General features: G+C 39.2%; 2 protein-coding genes across 2 annotated transcripts in view; one reads left to right on the forward strand and one right to left on the reverse strand.

Annotated features, from left to right (window-relative positions):
• The window catches only part of LOC100544946 (pinopsin-like), a 72,253-nt gene extending 63,089 nt beyond the window's left edge, over positions 1–9,164 (forward strand). The window contains exon 4 of the mRNA XM_031557657.1: positions 8,349–9,164. Within this exon, the coding sequence (XP_031413517.1) occupies positions 8,349–8,573 (225 nt within the window). The 3' untranslated portion in view covers positions 8,574–9,164. The remainder of the gene's footprint in view (positions 1–8,348) is intronic.
• ST6GAL2 (ST6 beta-galactoside alpha-2,6-sialyltransferase 2) lies at positions 1,930–26,888 on the reverse strand. Its single transcript, XM_031557656.1, has 5 exons — positions 25,724–26,888; positions 22,430–22,527; positions 19,605–19,706; positions 18,320–18,494; positions 1,930–6,128 (listed from the first exon to the last, which is right to left on the reverse strand). Exons 1-5 carry the CDS (start codon positions 26,736–26,738, stop codon positions 5,860–5,862), a joined length of 1,659 nt encoding a protein of 552 aa, XP_031413516.1. The 5' UTR covers positions 26,739–26,888; the 3' UTR covers positions 1,930–5,859.

Genomic DNA, 26,888 nt, shown 5'->3' on the forward strand with positions numbered 1-26,888 from the left:
CTCAAGGTCTGTACATATGAGAGAAAAATGATCAATGGTTATCACATGTATGTTGGCTCTCCCACCAGGGAGGTAAGTTTTATCTACCTAAGCTGTGTGGTTTTATAGAGAACTCAAGTGAGCCTTACATTAACAACTTTAAGATAAAGAAAGAAAAAAAGAAATAAAGAGTGGGAGAGAGATGACCAGTCCTTGATCTGAGCCTGCCAACAGGAGTATTCCGTGTGCTGTAGAACCAAGAGGGAAACCAGCAGCAACGAGAAGTAATGGCAGCAGCAGTGAAGAAAAAGGGCTGGGCTGGCCCTCTCCTTGCCCTTATTTATATTATCAAAGCAAAAAAGGTTGGGAACAGTCTCCCCTAGCCCTTATTTGGAACTATTGGCTCCGCTCCAGTTCCAGGATTGGTTGAGACACGAGACGCCAGTCAAACCAACAAAGGCAGCACCAGGCCCCCTCCCATGGTTGTCCATTTCTTGGGCATTGTTCTGGACCCTTGCAGGAGTGGTTGGGACTTCAGTCCAAGGGACACTTGGCTCTTCCCTTGGCTTAACTGTCTCTTGGGCTTGCTGCTGAGGCTTGTTCTTTACATATTGTTCAAAGACTACCAACGCAGTGTAATGCCACATGTTTAATGGAAGGAAGCAGACTTGTAGTGGTCACGTTATATGGTTTTTCATCACAAATCGAATGACAAGTTATGCTTTCCTTTGTTAAGTTGTTTTTCACTTAAATAATAGTTAACAAAAAAGCCTATTCTTGCTAAGACATAATGTTGGATTCCTTGAATGGATGGCACAGCTATTTACTTAGTTTATTAGCATTTCAAGTACAGCATCAAATCACCAGAGCATGACATGCTTAGAGTGCTTGAACATCCCAAGAAATGAACTGCCAAATGAACTACCTGCTTGGGTAGACACATTCATTTAAGAATAAAACTGCTTCTGGAATGTTCCCCTGTTTTCTGTAGTTTACTGAAAGCAAATTTTCAGTCTGTCAGTCCATTTCAATTTGAGATCAGTGACAGTTACATTCCCTGTTTCGCTGTCTGCAGTTCAGTGTCATTCACTCAAGCCAGCATGAAAAGACAAGCACTCTTAAACAAATGAAAACCAATGTTTTATTTACAGGAAAAAATCTGTACACTGTGCATACATAAAAATATACAAAATCATAATAGAAAATATAAAAAGTGTTAAAATGTATACAAACACTGCTTAAAAATGTGACTCCTGTAAAATCTTAAGCTTTGTTATTAGAGTACACATTCATTTAAAAAAATCATCATACAAAATAATTCTCAAAGCTATTAAAAAAGTACACAGTCTATATTTGAATAGTTCAATGACTACATAGCGTAAGAGTGATGCGATGATACGGGTAAATGTAAGGCGTTTACACACAACTCTTATTTCAAGAACAAAACTCTGAATCTGATCACTAAGCCAGAGAGAAGAAATTTGCAGTATCAAAGCTCATTTAACAATGCAGGCATGCCCAGACATGGGCTACTTTAGATTTCAAATAGTTAAATCAGGTATCCTCCTTCTGTATGAGAGAGAGGATAGCTTCCAGGAAAGAGCCCGGTGCTCCAACTACAGGTTTCTGAATCACCTACTTCAAAAAGCAATTTCATTTATTTAATATGCATCAACTTTAAAAAGCATGTCAGGAAAAAGAGGACCCATTTATTTTTGCAGTCTATGTGTTTGATATTCCTTTCATGGTACACCTATGTCACTGTTCAAGTGGCATTTTCCATCCTTAAGAACTGCTAAGGAGGAAGGGAATGAAAAATCACTATGAACTGGACTGGTCTACCTTTGTTTGGAACTACTTGGTTCAATCCAACTTTAAAATGAGTACGCTCAGTCTGCAAAACCATTTAGTGTATGTAGATACTACTCTTCATTTTAGTAAAACACTCTCTTGGTTTTGTTGACTTTGCCAAGAGGTTGATAGGAACAAGCTCCAGAATTTGCTTATCTGTACAGAGAGATTGCAGATCACAGTGTGTAAACAAGCTCTTTCTCTCTCAAGGTACAATTTATTTTATCATTGTAATTTCCCTAACTTAACCAGAGTTTCACTAGCATAAAACTGCACAGTGAGATAAAAAAAAATAGCATTCAGTAGTTTAATTAAGAATTAAACTGAGCTAAACTGTGAGTTTATGCCCAGGTAATCTTTAGAATGGTAAAAGAATGGAACAATTAGTAATTTATCCATAGCAGAAAGATTTTGGCTCAAAATGAGGCAAAACTGTCCTAATTTTTCTTTAATAAACAGAAGAATACCTTGAGTTAACCATTCAAAGGTTGAATGCATAAAATGATAGAGCACCACATGTCAGAAAGGCTAAAGAATTCACAGTGGAGTTTAATGAAATTCAAAATAAACTCAGCACGTTTACTTAAGATGCTGCTGTGTTTCAGCTTAGTTTCAACTGAGTGCAACATTTGTCCACAGTACCAGGGCACAGAAAAGGGGCTCTCTGGCTTTTGAAGGCAATTTATTCCTATTTGTCAGTAAAACTCCACAAATTTGAAACCTGCATCACTGTACCAAGTCTGAAGGGAGCTCAGGCACCAACTAACAGAGGTGTTTGCTTTGCTGATGGCATGTGTCAAGAGCCGAGTCAGTGCAGATCTCCCTTGTCTTGGTACCATCCCTCTCTGTTAGCGTGCAATGGCCACACAGGAGAGCTATGAAGCCATGCCTACATCTACTTCCAAAACCCCTGTGATCTGGGTGAGAAAATGCATTTCCTTTCACATTGTCTACATTTAGTAAGTATCTATAAACAGCACTCTCACGCATCACTGTTATTAAAAGACACATGGATTCAGTGTTACTACACACTCATTGCTTCAAGTTGACTGGATCTTTGCCCTTGTTAAGGACAGTAAAATGCCCATAAATGTAAGAAATACTTGGTGGGTTCCTACGTAAGCCACCACTGCCAAAACCACAGAGAATGTGAGCACTGGTGATAGCAGCACCTCTACAGGTCCTTCATGTTCCCTCTTCATTTCCACCCCTTCCCCTTTTGCATAAAGTGGAGGAGAGCCCTCGGTTAGTAAATCAGTTGTATTTGCACTTGCATCAAAAGACAAAGGACAAGAAAGACAGTAGGGGAAAAAAATCTCTTTAAGCAGTCACCAGCTGTTTGACCAGACAGACCAATGTAAAGTCACAGTGGAAACCAGTGCTATAAAGCCACTCTGAGGATCCTTGAGTTTTCAAGAAGATGGGGATCATAAATTGGTCTTCCACCCTTTGCAAGCAAGTAAGTGCCAGCAGCACAGCTCTGTGGCATCTTCTGAGGTGATGGTGCCACAGCATCCACATTGAACTTATGGTGGAGCAGTGACTGCTACAGAAATCAGAATACATCAAATTCTCTTGAAAACAGTTGCACAAATATCTCCAAAGGTTAAAGAGTGTCAGCATATCAGCAAATAAAAAATATCTGCTGAAAGGCCTTAAATATGCAAAGTCCAGTACACTGAAAATATACAGCTTGTTTTCTGACATCTCAGACCTGGTTCTACATCATAACTTAAATGATGCATTAAGTAGGTATGATAGCACTTGCTGCATGGAACTCTGCAAAAACCACCTTGTTCTGTACAATAGCTATGTGGGCAAATTACTAAGGAAGTAATACAACATAATCTTGCTATGGATAGCTGAGCAATGCAGTTAGTATTTTTCTTAATGGAAATCAGAGTTTGAGGTTAGTGGTTGCAGACCAAAGTGGTACGCTTTTTTTCAGAACTTGAGAATTTCCTCCTTACAGAAAGTAGCACAGTTACTAGTTCTAGAAAGGTAACCATCTCCCTTCCGTTACACACATGCGGCAGCTAACCCAACATGCTGGAAAGGCAGATCTATTTGGTAGCACTTGCTCAGACTTCAAATGTTTTGCAGGCACCTTACCAAACATATGAAAAAATAGAATAGTAGGTTATTTATCCTCCACAAGATTAAATAACAATGTTATTAAGAATAAAAGTTGCTCACATACATCAGTAGCTAATATATCCAGAGTCTAAAGCTAATATAAATAAAATCTGTTCCTTTTGATATGTACCAAAATGATTAATGGACACAGTTACACACAGAATGTAGAAGTATAGTTTTTAGACCATCTGGACATATTTCCCGTCAGCGAGAGGAATCTTAGAGGACCATAAGGCCCAAATTAAGAAGCTACACGGGAAAAGAAAGCTAAGCCCTATGTGAGAGATACTCTTCCCTTTCGAGGAGAAAAAGTCATCAGACCCTAAGAGCAGAGAGAAAATAAAAAGACTCTGTGATGACGCTTACATTGCTTTCAAAGTGGAAATTGTCATTCATACCATTTGCACACTTACTGTCTTACTGCTGCATAAGACAAAACACAAAAGATACTTTCTAACACAAGCTCTCAGTTGCCCTTTTCAGTGCCTCTTTGAACTGTCTGCCTTTTCACTGAATGGACATGAAGAGGATACAGCTGTGTTCTTCTGTACATACTTTTCTACTAAATTCGACCTATGGGAAAGGGTACACTCATGTGAAAAAAAAAGAACCACCACCATCAATGGAAAGAAAAACAGCACGCAAAAATCCTCCTGCCACTCAGGAGGCAATCTGAAACTGAAGTCTTTATATTTTAGATGTCTTAGCATTCGTGTCGATTTTCAGAACTGCCTTTAGAGAATGTTCTCATTGTGTGTCATGAAGGAAAATATTAAATTATCTCCACATGCTGTCCACAGTCAGTTTGTTTTTGCAGGCATTACAGCTTCTCTGGGGTACAGCTTTTCAAACATCCAGTAAAAAAATGCTGATATCCTCTTCTTTTGTCAAACAACTCCCATACTTTCTTAAAAGCAGTAACTTGTGAGCAAATGAATTTGATTTTGATCACAGTGAAATACCTCACAAATGATGTCTGTAATCCTCAGTGCTATCTTTGCTGCAGAAAGGTGAGCTCCCTCTACATTTGCTTGCAGTGCAACTTGTGTTTCCTACACAGTCTCCCTTGGCTTTCTCTGGATAGTTTTTATCTGTGCATAGTGAAGGAAGGCATAATTTCCCTCTCACTTACACCCTCTTTGTAGGCCTCTCAGGGAAAATCTTTTTTCTGAACAGGCTATCAGTATGTTTGTTGCTTTCTACAGAAATGAGAAATTTCTCTTTTCCCTCTGCCCTGCTCAGTGTGAGCAATGGGATGTGACACCAAGGGTACATCCAGTGATTTAACTGATTTAGCTGTGTGTTTTGCCATCTACATCTGCACTGACTTCATAGCCACCATAAGGCCTCCTGTACAGTTAGAAGCCTGCGGGTGAACCAGTGTATGAATAGGAATTAAAAGACTCCTCTAATCAATGAATATCTAGCTCAGAGTAGCAATTACTTCATTTTTGGAGAGTGTGAAAATCCCATGGAGCCATGAGAAATGCTGCATTGTTCAACTGGCAGCTCTGTACACGAGCGATACAGGCTGCTACACAATGCCAGATTTAACAGTTAAATAAGTTCATTTTAAAAAAGTTACAATCTAGCATATGTGGCATAAGAGACCACTGACGAATTCTGACGGTCACACCCACAACAATACATTATATTTCGGCCTAAGTATGTCCTCTGTACCTTTTGTAGCTAAGCTTTTTGTTTTCTTTAACTATTTGCAAAGCAGTAATAAATACTCAGGCTCAGAAAAGAAGTATTTCTCATGCCTGCTACTTAATTACAATTTAAAGACTCAAGACTGGATTGGTCTAAGATACATTTTTCAAGTATTCTCTCCTTGTTTATAGTACGACAGTAGTACCTTATTGCACATTGTTTGTGAAGGACTCTCTTCTACAAGGGTGGGAAATCATTTCGTTCCGGGCATTTGACAGACTTGAACCCTGGCAAAATGACCTTCCCCTTCCGATACAGATCATCCTGCAAACCTTTGTTCATCCTCTGCACCAACAGCTTCTCATAGAGCAGCGGGTGATAAGCCCCTAAGGTACAAGCTGCATCGTAGTAGAGTTCGTGGTAGTGACATAAGTCGGTCTGTCGGACTGAAGGGATGTATTCGTACACGTGCACTTCGTTACACATGGACATCATGATGAGGATACCTGGAGCAAAAAGTGAAAACAAGAGTGAACTCATACAGACTGTGATCCCTATAGAGTTGACAAAGCAGTACAGGAAACATAAGGATGGAGTAAAAGGCCTGTAAGCGCCCGCATAGCATCAGCCTCCTTGAGGGAGAAGACTGCTCTCTCCCACCTCCCTGTTTACCCCACCCTGTCCACAAAATATCCCACACAAGAATCAAGGATCTAAAGCAGCTGTGCACTAAGATTTTGAGCCAATTGATGACGTTTCATGGTTTTATTGTATATCACGAATTCTTGAAATTGTTTACCAAGACAGACTAGGTATACGCATTCACTTGGACAATTCAGATTACGCATACATGCAGAGCAGTTGCCTGATGTTTTTAAGGAGCTTTTCTTTATATTTCTACCAAACACACAGCTAAATCTGGCCTGTCACGCACAAGAGATATAAAAAATTTCCAGTTATTCCCTTCCCAGCCAATGCTGTGCTTTAAGATATATTTGTCTTGCAAATACACATTTTTATCTTCAAGGCTCTGGAGAATCTTACTATTTGCCCTTTCCTTTTTTTGTGTATAATGGCAATGAGAAAAAAAAATTGAAAAATGATCCAATATCACCCATATTTCTTCACTTGGCAAGTTTTGAATGGTTGCCTCCAATCATTGGCAATATTGGGGTACCAATGTAATCACTGAAACATCTACACCTTATTGTAACATTGGTCTTTTTTGGCCTGGAATTGAAGTAATTCCCCTTTTTCCATTCACCTGCTTCTCTATAGACAGGAAGATATTGCCAGGAAAGCAGCCTAAGTACATGCAGAAGAAACATCAACCAATATTGGTGGGTGAAAGCCCAGAGCTTCTCAGAATTTTCTGGTGGGTTTCACAGAGAAAGACTCAGAAGGGTGAAGTCCCTCTTAGAGCAGTGTCTTCAAGAGGAAAAACCTCATTCCACCTTCTGTTCAGCAAGGAGGAACCTACAAAATGCTAACTCACTCTTTCTTGCCATGTCTGAATAGCAGACGATCACCTGCATTGTCAATAGCTGCATAGAAAGACCATAAGGAAATGTTTAAAGCCCCTGTTTAAAGCCAGCCAAAGATTAGTTTAACCTTATGTGCACTCCTAAGATGCTGTCGTTACTCTCCCTAATCCCCTGCTTGGGATGAAAAATAAGACCAGTAGAGGATCTAGAGGAAAACAGGTGCTTAGGCAGACGTTGCTTCCCCATGGCACAACTGTAAACCCGTACTACCAGAAGGTTTTTATTAGTTCTGAGAGAAACTTAGATGTAGCATTTGCACATTTTTAAAGGGACTAATATGATATACTGATCAATAGCACTGCCTAAAATGCACATCAACAGCTGATGAGAACTTCTTCCGTTTTATACAATACATGAAAGGAAAATGACTGATAATGATGAAAACTGAAAATGACTTGGACAGCAGTTTGTTGATTTCTTTTTTTTTTTTTTCTTTTCTTTTAAGATGCAGGTTTAAAAATCAAAATATATAGAAAATTTATTGAAACACTTTTTGCAATGCTGGTAACCGCATCTGTTGAACATGGCCGTCAGCTCTCAGAGGAGACAGCTGGACTAATTCTGCTCATTTTGCAAATACAAATGAGAACTGAAGTCACTGGGGGTTTTTTTCATTACAACAGTTTTGGAATCAAAAAGCATCAAAGGTGTTTTGGATAATTGTCAAAAGTGAAATGAATTAACATAAAAAATTATTTTGCTTCTTTAATTAAGCAAAGCCGTTTTCTGAAGCTCAGTTTGAAGTTTGGGAACATTTCAATGGCTTGTTAATGAAAAGAACCTTATGTTCTTCCTGCTGTGTATCATTAGATTATCAAAATGATATTTTTCCCCTCCTGATGCGTGAAGTAACTGAAAACCAATTACTTCTTTGATTAAATCTTCTTTTATCACAAATAAAAGGTTCTGAAAACATCTCAGATTCTTCTACAGCTTTTAAATCTACAGAGCCTATGGCCTTAGAAAGGCAAAGCATATCAATTTCAAAGGAAAAGTCCACAAATTTATGTGAACTTTAATCTTAAGCAGCAAGATACACAAATTCAAGGTGAAAAAACGTCTACTTTCAATTTGGGTAAAAAGCACAAGCCACACTGCCTTGCCTCCAAACTCGCACAGAGATGCTCTATATATTTAGCCTGCCTAGCAACTCTATCTAGAATTGTTTGTTTGTTGTTTCAGTTTTACAAATGCTTTCGCCTGCTTTTCCACTGTGAACCTCCTTCCTCAACTGATGGAGAGCCCACCTGCCACTCCAAGGTAACCGTTATCCAGCTGAATCAGAGAACAGACGGTGGCAAGTTGTGCAGTAATGAACCGCGTCCAGAAACAGACAATAAAGTCTCTTCTCTCCTGCACCCAGAGTCAGGCCTGGAGCCAGCTGCAAAACCTGTACCACCACTGTAAGAGGACAATTGATTCTGATGGAAAATACAAGCCTTAAACAGAAAATGTTTGATTTCGCTGTCACACTACCCAGCTAACCTTAAAATTACTAGAGGAAATTGTCATTTGTGGGATAAAAAAGCTGTCAAGAACAAAAACTGGGATTCTGTTATCATTTCCTTAGTAACAGTAAAGATGGTATGGTTAACAGTGACAAATTTCAAGCAGTATCATTGACTTTCCTTTAAATTAGTTAATGGAGCACTCAGAATTGGTTAAGTTTTAGTTCTCGGTGACCTGTGGATCTGTGTCCTCCAGAATCAATCTAAAAGATATAGACTATCTAATTTAGCTCCTTGCTTTTCCTATGCAGTCCATTTTTCTATGCAGTCCATTCTTTGTCGTTTCAGATTAGGTAAATCAGATAACTTTAATTTCTGGCAGTCAATTCAAATTTTTTGACTCAGAAGGCTAGTTTCTGAGTGGTAACAGCTAATTTACAGCATCTTTGCATTTAAATCTAAGGTAAACGAACTGGAAGATGAGTTAGACAATGCCCCATCCCTGGAGGTGCTCAAGGCCAGGTTGGATGGGGCCCTGGGCAGCCTGAGCTGGTAGGGGCAGCCCCGCCCAAGGCAGGAGCTGGGGCTGGGTGGGCTCTGAGGTCCCTTCCAACCCAAACTGTTCTGTGATTCTATGAATCTGTGAATGACGAGAGACTACCATACACTCGTCTTTGGGCCACAGAGGTTTATCCTTCCTAGTGGAAATGTGAGTAATCCTGAGACTTCCAGATCTGATGCACCTGTCAAATGCACAAATCCAGCAAAAAAAACAATGGTCAGTGCCAGACTTTTTTTTTTTCTTTAGCATCTTTAACACCACAGTCAAAGAGACCAACTGTGGTACAACCAGCACTTTCATCCCAACAGCTGATGAGTGAGAACCCAAGACACTCAGGATAACACACTTGATCTACATGATTCCAAGGACACACACAAAACACCCCCCAAAATGATCTTTCTTGGGGAGGAAAAAAAAAAAGCAAAAAAAAAAGCATTTGTGAGCTGCTTTCTTTGTATGAATTGAGTCCTAATTAAAATAGAAAACAAATGGGTTCAGTACTGTCCCATAACTTCTACTCCACATGGGGATACCTCTAGATCTTACTGCCATCTAAGTTTACATAAAACATCTCTAATACAATAGCAGCAGTTTAAACCATGAGGACATTTGCACTAGTACTAGGATGGATTCAGTTTTTCTCTGCTCTCTAAACTTGCTCATGTTATCCTGCTTTCCCTTGAAAGTCCTATCTCATTTCTATTTGTAATCCCAATGATCTTTACACATCTCTTTTGTGTTATTGCTTCCCTGGTTTCTCCTCTGCAGCTGAAATTTTCTCCCACACACGCTGACCTTAGTTTCCAGGTTTCCCTTCTTTAATTCCTTTCCTTGTGCTGCTCAGAGTACATCTATTTGCTTCTTTCATCTATGTAATTTTCACATCACTGCCCAATGCAATATCATCTACAAGTTTGTTTCATATCTCATCACTCCTCCGTGATCATCACCATAAAGGAGAAACAAATTTTCTGATAGCCTGCAAGGCAAAGAATTTCCATATGATACACCCAAATACTGGTGTCTGTGCACAGTCCTTAAGTTAGCTTTCAGACAATGCACAATTACTACATATAGAACAGTACCAACTGCCTTACTCAGCACCTAAGTAGATGTTAATGGAAGACGGAATCTTTTTTTATATATTGCTATCCCATAACCTTGTAGTCTGGGCAGAATTAATCCCACAGAGATGTATGTTTACATTTCCAAGCAGTCTGGTCTACTGGTCTAAAGCCCTCTTTAAAGACATTGACAAGAGGCATTGACAAGATCTGTGGTAAAATTCATCAGACTTTTTTTAGATGTCTGTTCTATGATGGGATGAATTGATCCTTATATATGTTGTTTTCTCTTCAGTGACTAGGTAGAAAGTGAACAGACAGTCTGGCTCTTGATATCTGTACCTTCTTCCTTCTTCTAAATCTGAAGCTCTTGTAGCTTAGAGAAAAACATGTAAATACTTTTTTCAGAAACACTGGATGAAGAAATGAAAACAAGGTGTGATTCCTATGACCAAATTTGCCCAATGATGCAGGCACCCCACACCTCAAATAGCTATCACAGATTCCTTTTCTGTCAGTGGAAGAAAGTACATTCTCAGGATGCAGTGCCTGTCAACTCATCCTATAGTAAGCACTTAAACATGGATCATGTGAAGAAGTTCCTTCTGATGACGATGAGAAAAAAGGATGGTAGCACAGATAACTTGTATTTTACTTGTATTATACCTCTCTCTCAGTATAAGCCAGAAGTTTTACACGTAGAAAGGAGCACAGCCATATTTACCTTTTGCTCTGCTGTGTCTGAGGATGACAATCACACCATCACAATCATAATGTGGAGGCATCTAAAGCTAGGAAATATGAATCCTGCACTCTGACTAACCTGGCTATGGACAGAAATCAGTTTTATGCGCAAGGACCAAGCTGATAGAAGATGGCCTTTTTTCACTCATAAGGATGTATGGGAATCAGAGTGAAAGTTGCAAATAACAAAGTATTTAGAGAAGACCAGAGGACAAGGCCAGATTTGATGGGGCCCTGGGCAGCCTGGGCTAGTATTAAATGGGGAGGCTGGTGGCCCTGCATGTGGCAGGGGGGTTGGAGATTCATGATCCTTGAGGTCCCTTCCAACCCTGGCCATTCTGCGATTCTGTGATTCTGTGACATGCACGACTTAAGAAAAAGTAAAACCTGAAGGAGCTATCTACAACATGCAAGCAGCAAAATGGAGAAGTACTCCTTAGAAAGGTGAATGCCAAGTAGAATTCATGGGACACACAAAAAAATTGCTTTTATTTACTGAGTAATCTCAGTAAAATCTAGATTAACTAGATAAATCTAATTAATCTACTAGTAGCAGTATTACTACCATGCCTAGCTAACTTGGTCAAGAACCCATTATTGTACAAAGGGTATAAAGAGTAAAATATTGTCAGTTTGAGTGATGAAATCACAGTGGGGTCTGGAGGGACCCATGGATTACTTCAGAGGGAAAGGGATTTCCCAAGCTTGTTAAATCCAATCTCTCCCATCAGATCAAGTACAGCTCTGAAGTTAGATCAGTTTTCGCGCAGCCTTGCCCAATTCAGCACTGAGTATCTTTAAGAATGGAAATGAGACTCAAATATTTTCAAACGTTTACTGAAGCATTCAAAAATAACACGATAGGCATGTCCGTGGAATCAGCAAGCAGGCTGGAAAATGACTTTTCTTCCAAGTCTGATGATTATGTTTTAATATCTAGATCTTAATTATCCAATCAAAAATTCATAGAAAGGAAAAGGTCAAGCTATCTTGTGTAATTTTAGCTTTGGCAAACATGACTGGTACAACCATACATTCAAAATTGCAGCTGAAGACACTTCTTGATTGAATAGAATATTCTCTTTTCTAATCTGTGGTAATACCCTTGCTGGATTTTCCATCTTTCAGAAATCCTTTTAGGATTACAAATGTAAGATGGAAAAATGCAAAATAATTCTGCTTGTGTAGGGGAAACGTGTTTTATAGTAATCACTCAAAGGTTTGCTTTACTAATGTTTTATAGGTGAATTACAATGGTCCTAACAACTGTGTTGAAAAAACACACAGGACTGTGAGCTTTACTTTGTAAAATACGTTAAAATATATTACTCATTACATATTAAAATGACGTTAGAGAAACAGTCAACGTGCAAGTTTCTTAAAGCAGCACAATACCAGATGCCAATGAAGTATGGTGGCTTTCAAAATATGATGTATTAATATTTATAAATCTTCAGAAGGATGTGTGTCTTTTTTTTTTTTTTCTTTTCTTTTTTTTTTTTTCTATTCAGCAGACTTTCATGATGTTAGGATGCTTAGGGTATGGTTTAGACTCAGTCTGAATGGCAGAAGTCAATTCCTGGAATTTTGCAATCTGTGCTGAAAACATTTAAACCAGAATTAAATTATTTGCATGGGCAGTTTACAGAAATAAATTCCAACACGAGCCATTCTATGACTCTATGACTCCATGATTATGGGTTCTAATGGGTTCAAGGAGAAAATGTGTCTTAATTTGTTCTTGGTGATTTTAATGACCCAGTAGTTTTCCAACTTCCAACATGGATCTTTTGTACAGTACAATTAGGCTTTGTGGTTAGTACACTAATTTAAAAATAATGTTCACTAATTTAAAAATAATGTTCTCTAGATTATAAGAAAATAATCTACAGTTTAATATACCTGAATACAACGGACGCTGTACAAAAGCATCTAAAATAATGTATCACTCAAACATTCAGCAAAAAGTTCAGCAATGCTTTAACAAAATTTAAGAGACTCTGGAAAAATGTGAATAAGCATCATCTGATTATTACACTCACAATGTGACTCACTTCACACACAGCACAAATTTATTTACAGGAAAGAATTAAAGCTAGATGCACCAATATGTCTGTGTTTGATAACACAAGCACCTGAAAGCATTACAAATGCACATAAAGTGTTTAGAAACTATAGTTTTCTATATGCTAGGCTACTTCTATCAACTCTATTTTTTCACTCTTGAGTAAACAAATTAGCTTGTTGGATTTCAGATGCCACAGCAAAATTTGTTACTCCTTGAAACAGGGCCAAATTTGCCTCAGGTATTCTTTGGAACACACATAAAAAGAAGCTTTGAACTTCTAAAACTACTCTGTTTTAGAGTTCTTTTACATCTGTTTAGTTGATGTACTATGACAAAACTAACTGAAATAGAACATTACCTAAATTTGCAGAAAAACAACTGCTTATTAAGGAATTTAATCATTACCAAATGCCTAACCCTAACAAATTGTGTAATATTTGTCATCTTAGATGTATAATACTCACATTATGTACTAGAGCTAGAAAATGACATATCTGTCACAATGTGGAATGTAAAAATCTATACATTAATCACAGTAATATACTCTGTAATATGAGCATAGACTGGAAAATATTGACCAGTAACATCACATATTTTTTAAAATATATTACCCAAATTTGGGCGATGTGCGAGAATATTGAAGATCTTTAATGTGATTTGGTTTTTAATTTGTGTTTTAATATGATTTGGGTGAAGAGAGAAGTTTGTTCTTTTATGTCTGTAATTTAAGGAAGTAGGAGATGCTCAAGCTCTGGAATGTTTTTAATTTAAATGAAAAGAATTTAAAGATTATGTATTGGAAATATTATTTCTCTGCATAAGAATACTTGAACAATACTGAGCTGAAAAGCACCATTCAGTTCTTCAACCAACCACTGAAGAAGAGCTGATTAAGTAACAGTGATAAAGGCAAGTCTTACTAAGTCAAATTGTTTCTTTCAGCTCATGGAAGTGTGTTTTTCTAAGCAGAGCTGGAGATGAGCTGCACTCTTCTATTCAACACGCTCTCTGAAGCCATTTTAAATTTAAGCTCTTAGTCACATAGTGAACTGCTACTATTGCAGTGTAATGGTAGTCTTGCTTGTATGATTGTCTCCATGCATGCACATAAAGACTAAATATTAATGATATTAATGATGCAGAACTGTTTTGAGTCTGTAATGTGAACTGTAAAGCCTCAAACAAGCCTCTTCCTTCTCCTAGCAATAAATTAACCTGGGCTTGGTAATCATTTTGCGTTCAGTAGTTCATTTATTAAGCTAATACAATGTACAAACCTACATAGACCACGTTCAAATTTGGGAGTTAAAAAAGCCAATAGACTAACGCAGTCAAAAAGACAAAAGCTGCTGAAAAAAAGTGAAAGTGTATAAATGTGAATTTCAGGTAAAATCACCTCTGAAGAGGTGGGTTAGAAAAATGTGCCAGTAGACTACAGAAAGCAGGAATTCATGCAAAGGGGTCTTCATTACAAACTGTATATAATCTAGATTATATGAGATTTGATGGCTGGACTCCCACACTTCATCATGTCTGAAAAATATGCAGCAGTTCACAGTCCAGGACTGGATGTAAACATATCAATATTCGTTTAACAAACCCAATTTTCAACCTAGTGTGAACTAGTGTTGCTAACTGCAAAAAGTCACCAAGGCAACTTGTTGCCTAGGGCTAATGCAAGACAATGAGAACACTAGGCAGTCTTTTGTTTAAAAGCATGAATGCAACAGCTGCAGAAACAATGCAAAAATATTCGGGAAAAAGATTCTCAATGCTCATCTAAGGTTAGATTAGGGACACAAAGAGTGAATAATTTATAACGAGGAATGACATTAGCTAAGATATGACACGCCACAAGACAAAGTCACAAGCTAGGAAAAGTCTTCATCGGTGTCTTGCAGTGTCTCAGAAAACAAGCCAAAAAAGACTCCCAGATTAAAACAAAAGATTTATTTTCCCTTGGAGCACCTTTCCCCCCCAAAAAACAAAGCAAAACAAACAAAAAAATCCAACAACAAATCTATGTTCTTGGTCACTATTCAAAGCCCTTGAGATAGCTCCATTAGAGGATGACTTGTCTGTGCCATACAAAGACAGCATACCCATAAAGTAACACACTACAAACTGGATGCAATTTGACAATGCGTTCAGTCTGTTTTCAATGATGTCCTGAACTTATACCTATCATTAAGCTGGACAGGAAGCAGTGTTAAACCAACAGCAAATTCAATGGATAAGACTGCAGTCAGATATTTGTAGCACTGCTAAGGTGCAGAATGGCATCTGTGATGGATGGGTTGCTGCAAGGTGACATCTTGCTTGGAAGAAAACTGAAAGCAGGAACATCTGCATGCTACAGCCTGATGCCATAGAAAGTGGATGAAGTTGGTGTTTATTGGGTAGTATTCATTTCACCTGATTTTAATAAAGCCTCCATAGTATATGCATTATAGTTTAGCATTTCAGAAGTGGCTAGAAGCAGTGACATACGCAATTACTGCAAGATTTAAATCTGTATGAGAACGTACATAAAATGTGGTATTATCAAAGCATTGCAGACTTGTGCCTTATTTTCTATGTAGCCTGTAGAGCACATTCAAGCCTGCTCCTCCCCACAGCCCCTCCACACTCCTTTCCTCCAGCAGAGATGTGCACTATGCTTCCCTCACCTCAGCCTTGAGCTATTGAAGTGCAGATGCCTCAACTCAACAACATACTGAGCTAATATAGGTGGGGCTTGGGGGAGCTTGCAGCTCCAGGACAGAATTATGCTGAAACAGTGCAACCCATAACCCAAAATATGCACAAAACTTGTCCTCTTCAACTCCTATGCAGTGAAGATACCAGGGAAAAGGTTCCGACTTTTTTCACTCAAGTAACAATACGTACAAGGCTACCTCTTCCCCACAAATGGACCACTTGTCCCTTTTCCAGAAGGATTAATAATATTGTGACTTAAGTACCTTAACATAGCTATTTAACAGTGTTAAACGATTCTCCTGAATCTCTTGAATGTGAAAAGATCCTCTTTACTGCTGAAAGATGGGTGACTCAGTGCTGCAGAGAAAAGACCATGAGAACACTTTCCATCCCAAATCCTCCCTTTGGGAAGACTCAGTTTCTTGTAAATAATACTAAGCAGTAGAAATGGATATAAATTTCAGGTTCAAGGTGTAATTGCTGAAGTAATTCTCTAAGACCACCCTAAAACGTTCCTGACACTCCTGATGTATCCATGTTTTAATTTTTACAATTTATCCAATTTTGTAAACTGGGACTAATAAATAGGAAGAAGTTTGATAGTCAGAACACGTGTTTCGTACAGGTGCACTCAGTTGTGTCTTCCAGCTTCAGTTCCAAATGAATATTTGCTGCATGAGTTGTTGAGAGATACCTGACATGAAGACCAACATGACTTTTCAGATTTCTGCCAAGCTGCATTATATGCTCTATGCTTTGTCTTGCCCTTTGAAAGGATATGGTTGCTGTTCCTGTGCTCTTTCCCAGTTTTTATTGTATTACATGTGCAACGCATTGACATCTATTCAATAAGGTTTCTAAAATAGGAAGCCTCTCCCTAATGACACATTTAAAATGCATCTATCAAAATAGTAGGTAGTTATCAAACGAGGTGGGTATGACTCCTAACGAGCATGTCTTACTGCCTTATTTTCTAGAAGCTAATAATAGCATTGCTAAAATATATAAGCATTGCCTTTGGACAAGAACCATATAAGCAAAGCAATACAAGTATACTATAAATAAATAAATAATAGGCATTCTTATATTATAAATAAAATAGGAGAATAGCCTAATCTACATCTTCACACACACATTATATGTAACTGTGCAGCTTTTGTTGCCAATGTTTTTGCTTCTTTAGCGGTTAATGTTTTCCAAGCATTCACTGCTTGTAGTCTATTTTTGTCAGGAATATTTAGGTTCGGGGTTGAAGATCACTATTTCATTCTTACAGTGAAATTAAATCATGTTTCTTCAAAGAAAGCTTTTGAAGTGTTTCTTATATACTGTGGAGAGTACAGATTGACAGCACAATGATCCTCTCCACTATTCTTATGATCAGCAGCTGTTATCCTATTTTTATCAACAACTTCATTACTCCAAGAATTGCTTTTGCAAAATGTGAATGCTGCTGATGAGATCATTCCACATGAGCAGACTTCTCCTTATGAATTTCTACACACAGGCACCAAAAATCTCACTTCAAGAAGTAACCCACTGCAAAGCCATCCTTCCCCCACACAAGCCTTTTCTTCTTTCCACTCATGACCCAGACAAACACCGCCAACTCAGGACATCAATGGACGCTTTTTCAGTCACCTTTATGCCATCCCACTCAGAACCTCAAGCACTCTCCCTATAGCCCTTGGTGAGCTCCACAAAACCATGGGATGCCACTACTGCATAGGAAGCCCAGTATGAGTGCTCAGAAATGGTCTTCTCATGGCTGATGAAATGTCATATATCATTGCTTTGAGATTCAGATGAAAAGACAAGTTTCCAAGGCAGACAATGGTACTTGGAGTTCTATTGATTCCTGTGCCTCTAGATGCATAAGTAAGGAAGATCCTGACTCAGTTTTGCTCTTCTGAACTACATTCACAATAAGGACTTGTCATGTTCCAGATAATGCTCTCATTTACGACATTATGCAGCATGAACTGTGGCCTCAGTGCCAAACTGGCCTGCAAGAAATATTAACAAATGATGGAAAAATATGATGAAATTCTATCGCTTTGAGGGTAAGAAGAAAGGGGATGCTTCGGCCTCTTACAGACTGGACACTGGAAGCTGTGACAGGGTGTGGGAAATTCCACTCCTTGGCATGTGTATGGGATTACAGTCTGGTCTGTCAGACTGCATCAGTGACTTCATCCTCACAGCATGATGTGCTGCATGCTTTCACTAATGGTCTTGAGCACATCTGTTACATAATCCCAACAAAGAACTTCAGAATTGAGTTGGTTATCAATGGATAAATTAATACGGAATAATATAAATTTCTCATAGATGTGTGTATTTTAGAAATATGATACATATACTATGGATATGAAGAGCAAGAAAGCAGAACAGTAAATTCACCCAACTATTTTATAGTTCTCACTGCGTGTATTTTGGATAGTCATTATTCCTGTTTGGATCAAGAACAAAAAATAGATGTACATAGATGAGATATTCATGAAACATACACATTTATAGTTTTGTTTTTATCTAACATAGACTGGGCCCATCCTTGATGCACCTACCAATAAAACCTGAAGAAGGAGGGTTGGGCTGTATTTTCTCTTTAGTGTTCTCCTGAATGATGTCCCAGAGCTGCCATATAAACTTTGGATGGAGAATGTAAAAAGGCTGGTTTGGATTCTTCCTGCGATGCTGTACATAGGGAGTGAACAGATTGTAGTCCGGTTTCTTATACCACTGGGAAGAAAAAAGCAAGAACTTTCTTAAATCTTACGTTATCCAATGTATTTTGAATGCTACATGAGAAACAACGAGAATGAGCTTGAAAGCCCTGAAGGCACTCAAGGCCAGGCTGTATGGGGCCCTGGACAGCCTGAGCTGGTGGGGAGCAGCCCTGCCTATGGCAGAGTTGGGACCATGTGGGCTTTGAGGTCCATTCTAATTTAAGCATTCACTGATTCTATGAAGGCAGCGGTATTGGTGAACATTTGTCCTAGAAATCCTCATTCTAGGCCACTCTTCTGCCTTTTTTTTCCACACAGAGACATCCAATAATCAGCTAAGTGCAACAGGACAAGCCAACCCCGACTCCCACTCAGGCCCACAAGGCACATCAAACATCAGCACGTGAAGCAGCCCTGTGGCAGCCTGTGCAAGAAACAGGCAGTTTCTGGCATCTGCTGCCATGGGAGTTGAGCAGATGAAGGTTTCTTCCTACTTACAGCCTGCTCAGCTCCCAGCTCTCCCTGCCAAGAACCATCAGATCAATTGGTCCACTGGAGCTGCAGCACTTGCCTAGGCAGAGGCTCTCCAAGTGACAACCAGACAGACGTTGGCTGCTCTCAGCGAGGAGCACAGATGGCTGTGGGAGAGCAGACGCAAAGGGAACTGGTAGGGGGAGGCCTGGGACAGAGGGAAGGCACCAACAGAGATTGCCACTGAGGTGCTGGATTTTGTCTGGGAAGGTGGAAAAGAAGGATGCAATTTGTCACCTTTCTCAATAAAGCCTCTTTCTGAGATCTAGCAATATCCCTCCTTCGCAAATACACAGAAAATTCACTGCCACATGAGAATAGTAGCATACCTTACCGAAAAAAATCCCCACCATTCATCTATCCTAGTATCTCAGAGCAAGCCACTCTAGTACAAGTGCTGGCTACAAAAGAAGTGTTTTAACCAATAAACTCATTTTGACCAGTTCATGCACAAGTAGTGAAACCCTCCTCCTCAGAGAATGACTTTGAGGTTCACTGTGGTGAGAAACAGGGAGACAGGAGTACTAAATAGACAAATTTTGCCCAGTATTTTGGGACTGGCTGGGAAGAAAGGAACAAGGAGACATCTTACCACATTCAAATTTGCAGAGTAAGGGGCAGGATCCCAGGCTACTAAGATAACATCTTTGTATAAAGAGCTGTCGACAAAGTGATGGTTTGGGTTGGTGAGAATCTGCAAATACACATGTGAAAAAAATGCAGTTAAAAGCAAATGGGACCCAGTAAAAGGGCAAAACCTTTCCCTAAAATAAACAGTCCTCCCCACTCTGCTCTTTGTTCTAATTTAATTTGGTTGATTTTAAGCAACTTGTTCCATGTATATACATATATATGTATATAGACCCTTTTATACACAATACACAAAAATAGGGTTGTTTTTATACATATATATATATATATATATATACACACATACAAAGAGCCTAGCCATAAACAGCACTATGACAGTTTGAAGTAGCAGTACTCTGAGTTACACTCCATCTGTGATGTGATGAGACCACTTGAGATTCTGCATAATTGTATATCAACACTACTGCGTGTTCTGGAACATTACAATGAAACCTACGATATTTCACACTGCCTGCAGGATCCTCTTTTTGGACATAGACTAGCTTTCTTTGAAGAGCTGCAGCCCTGAAGAATACTCTTGTCTTTGTATTCTTCTTTTATTCCCCCCTCATTGGTTGTTTTCTCATTTCAACAGCAGCACAGTGTCATGTGAAGCACCTCTGAAAAGTAAAATTAAACCATGACAATAAAAGCTCGTAAAGCTAGAAAAAGAATTCCAGGAATAGTCGTGTGATAGTACTATTTTTGAAGTAATTGTGATATTGCTCTATTCTACTGCACTCTCATAGCTCCATCCCACATCTTCTAGTACTCTGCTTGATCCTCCCACCCCGATGGAAGTTTCCCTTCCAGTTCTGCTGGCTTCTTACCCAGACTCTCTGTGTCTAACCAGATCTCTCGGAGCTCTGATGCATCCAATCCAATGGAAGGACTGAACTGAATGATTTCTGCACTGGTTGATGCAGCATGAATTTAGCTCCAGCTGTTAAACTAATCAACATTCCAGACAAATTCATACTAATTTTCATTTCCCTTTAGGATCCAATGAGCCATATTTGATTATGCATATTTTTCTTCAGAAAAATAATATTGTTGCCATAGCAATATTCTTTCTACCATAAACTTTGAGCTTAATGACTTTGAACCAGCCTTCTACAATAAGAACAGAATTAGTCTTGCTGCCATCAGCATCCCTAACTCCATTTCTCAGAGCAGTTTTTGCCTGAGAACATAAACTTCTTTCCTAAGAGTACAGGGTAAGCATATCAAAAGGTCAAGCTTTTTAAAGCTCAGTTCTACAGTTATCACACAAAGGAGCTCTGCTTGCCTTTCAGCAAGCAAGAGTCCTTCAGAGGTGTTGTCCATAGAAATTTCACTCTTAGTGAGCATGCATTCATATGTATGAGATGAATTTCCTCTGGAATAACAATATGTGTTGCGGCTGCACTGGCTTCCTTCACATCCTTTGGGTTTTCATAGCAGGGAATGTGAGGGAAGGAGAGGGCCACAACAGCCTTTTAATAACTGAATGAAGGAATTTCCTACAGTAAGGAGAGAAAGAGGGTCAGAAAACCAGTATGGATTACACATCTTCAGTACTGGTACGGAAAGCCAGTTTTATCAAGTGACCTGCGAGCAGATTTCTCTCCTGGCAGGGAAAGGCCAGTCTCTCAGCACGAAGCTTCTGACCTCTCTGAAGGAACAGAAAGGTGATGGGAATACAAATGTTTGTGAGGAAGCTGTGTGAGCTGACTGGAGAAACAAAGCTCAAATCACTCCCTGCAGGCACTTTTCCCTTTCTCTGTAGGGTCTCTAGTTAGACTACTCAACTAAATCAAGCTTCTAAGCTCTCCTTCTTGCTTTGGGACAGGGGCTTAGGCATGGTCAGTAACTAGGATGTTTTGGCAAAAAGTAACCCAAAGCAAAATGAAGAACAGATGGGGAAAAAAAACAAAAACACAGTTGAGATAAACGACACTAAGATCAATGTAGATCAGCACTCTCCAATACATTACTAAACCCAGAGTAGGATTCTGTGTTCTTCACCACGAATCAGCATGTACGCAAAATGCTGTGTGGCCAGCCGTACCCTTGGCACTAGGTAAACTCACCATATCAGTATTTTATAAAGCTCTCAGCAATTCTGTTATTACACTTCGGCTGCATTTCATAAAGATGAAAGACGTTTAGTTTGCCCAAGGCAACAGTTTTTTCAAAATTAAAAAAAAATACAACCATCAGGTGTCACTATAGCTCAATGCACACTTCATTTGTTGACACTGATGTGCTGAAAATCCCATTTTCTGTTTCTATTCAGATGAACAAACTCATCTCAGGTGTAACATCCAATGGATACAGAAGTTTTTCACTAGACCGCTCCAAATTTTTAAAGAACAATGACTGTCAGACAAATCAGTCCTCATCCTCTTCACCTTTCAGTGAGGAAATAATTGGGGAACATGAGAAAAGAAAGGAGCTTTGGGATTTCTACATTTCAGGTTTTATGAAGATCCTGGAAGTGGTGTGGCAAAATTCTTTGTTACTGAGGACTGTGGCATCCTGCAGAGCCTGAAGAGATGCAGAACACATGAGAAGCTCTGCAAACCAATTCCTTGGAACATGGATAACAAGTAACCACTGCAATCATTCTAAACTGATGGCTTGTGTCAACATCACTGTAAGGGAGAACTTTTACCTGTTCTATATCATGACTGTTAAATTACTAGCTGTTTCCCAGACTGCCCAATGTTTTCTAAGAAGTCATTAATTTAACGTTGTATCATACAGGAGTGACACTGACTTGAATTCACAAAAGGAAGACCTTACCTGAGAGTTAATGATTCGCATCGTTGTTTTATTTCCAACATCTTTTTCATAGCCGCGTGTTGGAGCAGAATTAAATCTTAGAACAGCATCATGAGAATCTGGGAGCACAGATATTGGGGTCATTTTTATTTTTCTTAGTGAGACCGAACATTAAAATAAAACAAATGATCTCAACTAATGTAAAACTTGCACATTTCTCTTGATCTTGGTATTCTAAGGATTATAAACATTCTGCTATAAGCAAACAAAAATCCACTTGCATCTGCCATACATTATTAACATCCACTGGAAAAAAAAATCATCATTTGTAAATTTAGCTTTCAATACTTAAACATTTTTATTTGATAAAATTCACATAGAAAGGTTGTCAGTACATCCAGTACACACAGTCACTTGCTATCTCTATTGTAAAATTTACAGTTAATCATAGAATCATAGAATGGCCTGGGTTGAAAAGGACCACAATGATCATCTAGTTTCAACCCCCTGGTATGCAGGGTCACCAACCACCAGACCAGGCTGCCCAGAGCCACATCAAGCCTGGCCTTGAAGCCTCCAGGGATGGGGCATCCTTGGGCAATCTGTTCCAGTGTGTCACCACCCTGTGTGTGACGCAGTGGAACAGGTTGCCCAAGGAAGTTGTGAAGACTTCTTCCATGTTGCTATGCAGGAGCTCCACACACCCCAACACCTAACCTCCATCTGCCTAAACATAATTATCTTGATTGTGGAGAAGCTAGAAGACACTAAGTCGATAGAAGTGGCAAGTACTCCACATTTCTAAAGATGGAAAAGAAAAACAAAAGCCCTTTATACCCGATATCTGCTTATGAATTTAAAATATAAATAAATTTGGACAACTTTTTGACTATTCTTTGAGTGAGAGCTGGAAGTCAGTTTAGGAAATGGGAACTATATGGTTCACAACTTAATTCAGAGACAGTGTACAGCATTTCCAAGATTGTTCACTCTGTTTTTTTCATATCATGATGAAAAAACATTTCCTTGATCAGAAAGTATTTGATCAGGATGCAATCAAACACTGATAACAACTGTTTTTAAATTAAGTGATTTCTTAACAAGTAGTCAAAAATAACTATTTCAAAGTTGCCAAAAGTTTGAGGTTAGATCATAGATCCCCACTACCTTCTGATTTTGCCAAAATAACTGGGTATCCCGTTTAGTAGCATGATCACGTTGGGAGCATTTGTGGTATCGCATGTATTTCCACACTTGGTATCCCTTACCCCATATTTCTTTCCTAATGAAACTAAAGGAAACATTAATATTTTTGTCTGCATTTCTAACAGGAGCACAGAAGAGGGAGCTAAAGGCTTATGAAGAGAATGATCCTGCACTGCTCCTTTCCTACACCTACGTCTTTCTTTCAGGAGGGTAAACAGCAAGAGCCTTTGTCTATAGCAACTTCATCGAACACGGCAGTACAACACACAGCTCCCAAACCAGAATTCACACGTGGAGTGTTTCTCCCCACTCCCCAATGACACAGACTTTACCATGCTTGTGTGGACACTAAGCAGACTTCCAAGGAGTCACAGTGACCACAAGGACCTGTGCATCTGATGGCAGTCAGTCAGGCCCCACAGTTAGGAGCTGAATTCTCTGTTCAATCAATTGCACCTGCTAAAAGCTTGCACAACATTTACAAAAATCTTTTGTGAATCTTGTTGCCCCACACACTTTCCTGTCAAGCAAGCAGGCAGGAGATGTAAAACATCAGCGTAAGCCTTGCACAGCAGCATCTCTTCCTTTTAGGCAGCATCAGAATCATTTCCAATTAAACCAAAAGTTCTTCTGCAGTGAATGACATAAGCTTTCTGTGCCCTGAGTTTTTATGACGGAATGGAAACACAGGAGCAAGAGGATCCCAAATCTCACACCTGGGCTGCACCCAAACACATGCATGCCACGATGCATGCTGCTTTAATCCAAGTCACAGTGTGCTATGGATTCTCCAGTACATCACCCATTTGTACTGGCGTAAACTGGATGCAGTGGGGAACACCGATAAAAGGAAATTTTGTTTCAGTCTACAATAACACACTGGAGAATGGTCAACATGCAAAGCTACCTCACTCCAGAGATTTCTAAATCAGTGGAGCCTTCCTGTGAAATAATGGATTACCCTAGTTTGACTTTTGACTTTTGCTGTAGGACATCAGGGCACCTGGGTTGTGCTGGAAGCCTATTGGAGTCGTTTGATAATGATAGCAGCTCTAAAATATCTCAAAGATTTAAGGGAAACCCATCTGTGTCAAAAAGATGATACAGAGCGATGAAGCAGGTATTGGAATGTGAAGTTGTGGAAGATGGGAGGATTAGAGTGCACATCAAAAGGTTTCTACAGTGCTAAAGGAGATAATTCTTCCTGCTCCAGAAGCAAGCCTGAGACATCCATTTCATCCTTCTTTCAATGCTCTTAGCATACTGTATATGTAGCACTAAAATGAACTACTGAGATGTTAATACAACTTGTAACACTCAATTTGGGGGAGAAAAAAAGCCAACAACAAAAAAAGGCAAAACAGAAACTGAGACCAGTTTGTTTTATGGCTCCCCAATTCTTTTTTGAATAGCCAACACAAAACCCTCTGCTTTAAACAGGGAATTGTATAATGTTGACATCTCAATGACTCACTGCAGCAATGGAGAAACAATGGGAAGAGATACTTGAATTCATTTAAATTCACACTTAGAAAAGAGGTCAGGAGACTTGATCTTGGAGAATGAAGTTATTGAAGGGCCTGAATTCTATTTGCCTGTGAGCTGTAAACACGCAGGAGATTAAGATTATGCTCAATTGCTTCTTGGCACAGAAACAAAGTTTAGCCTGGAACAGTAAAGCCACAAGCAGTTTCCTGATGAGTCACACCAAAATATGGACAGGTACAACACAGCTTTTTGGAATAGAACCTGAAAGTGGCTCTAATCTGCTGAAGAAATAAACACAGTTTGCAGCAAAATGCCAAATATGGCAAAACTGATGAAACCGGTGCCTCCTTTATACTACAAGCTGTAATATTACAAGAAGTTGTCATTGTTTTCGTTAAATCAAATTAGGACTCCAGGCTGGATTTTCCTTTTAGTTATACTGTTCTGAAAGGGAACAGCTTCACTGAAATCTGTATGCTCACACTCACATAATGCTGGTAAGAGAGATTAACCAGATTAACCTTTAGAGGCCAACGTTTGAGAAGTATAAATCTTTTGAAAGACAAATGTGAATACGCGTGCGTACATACTTATGCACATGAACAGATGCATTTCACCCACCTATTTCATCCCCTAGAGAGGAGTTCAGTATCGCACCAGCAGACATAACTACGGCACAACTCCCAAAGCCACGCGTATACAATTTGCCCAGCGGAATTTGAGGAACGTGCTTCTCCCATCCAAGATTGGAGAAGGGAGCTTCCTTGCCATCTATTGTTCTCACATTCACCCTTTCTTTCAGCTCGCAGAAAAGCTGGTCGCCTGTCAGCTTTGAGTTTCGTTTCCCTTTGAACCGCACACCATGCTTATTGGTGCTCAAATAATCTTTCATCGCCTTCTGAAGTCGAGGGTTTAGCATCTTGGAAGAGACATCTCCTTTCCAAAGCTTGTAAAGAAAGGATTTTGACATTGTAGAATATAGCCCATCCCAGTCATCAGATTCATCAAGCATCTGGCTTCTTCTGTGCTTTGTGCTCCTTCTCCTCATTCTCCTTTGACGGCTCCAGTTGTTCTGTAAAATATTCTCTTTTGGATTATCCTCATCGGCTGAGATGAATTTTGCTATCTCTTGGAAGTTGTTGTGTGACATAGGCTGACCAGCAGCGAAGAAATAATCATCATTCACTTGGTAGAAAGCACTTTTTGATTTTCGTCCTATCTGGGATGGAAAAAACTCATCTTCGCTTCTAAAGGCATCTTCCAAATCAGTCCATTTCTTAATACTTCCAGTCTCTGATTTAAACGTATCTAAAAGATCTTCATTAAGGAGTACCTCATTCCCATCAATGGCTTCAGAGAATGACGGATCGTGTATGGCTCCCATGATGACTCTCTGCTTGCCCTGCAGGGGCAGGAGCCTTTTCGTTTCAATGTAAGAAAAGGAACTGGGAACTGGCTCAGCACTGTTGCTGTCTGTGAAATAAATGAAGATCACCAGAAAAAGCAGACCCCATGCAAAGATTCCGAACAGCATGAGTTGTTTCCATTGCTTCAAGTTAGGTTTCATGGCAATGCCTTTACCAGCTCCTCTTGCCTTGAAGTATTGGTGAAGGAAAACGACACCTGTAAAGAACATCAAATATTGATCAGGAATGGCTCTAAAAATAGATACAATTCCGAAATAACTTCACAAGCTTTGATAGAAGGTGCAGAATTAATCTCTAAGCTGTAGCACAGAGCACTCAGATGCAGGAACAAACTCCAGAGCCCACAGACACTGTAGGAG

The sequence above is a fragment of the Meleagris gallopavo genome, chromosome 1, assembly GCF_000146605.3.
Source record: "Meleagris gallopavo isolate NT-WF06-2002-E0010 breed Aviagen turkey brand Nicholas breeding stock chromosome 1, Turkey_5.1, whole genome shotgun sequence".
NCBI classification, from domain to species: Eukaryota; Metazoa; Chordata; class Aves; order Galliformes; family Phasianidae; genus Meleagris; species Meleagris gallopavo.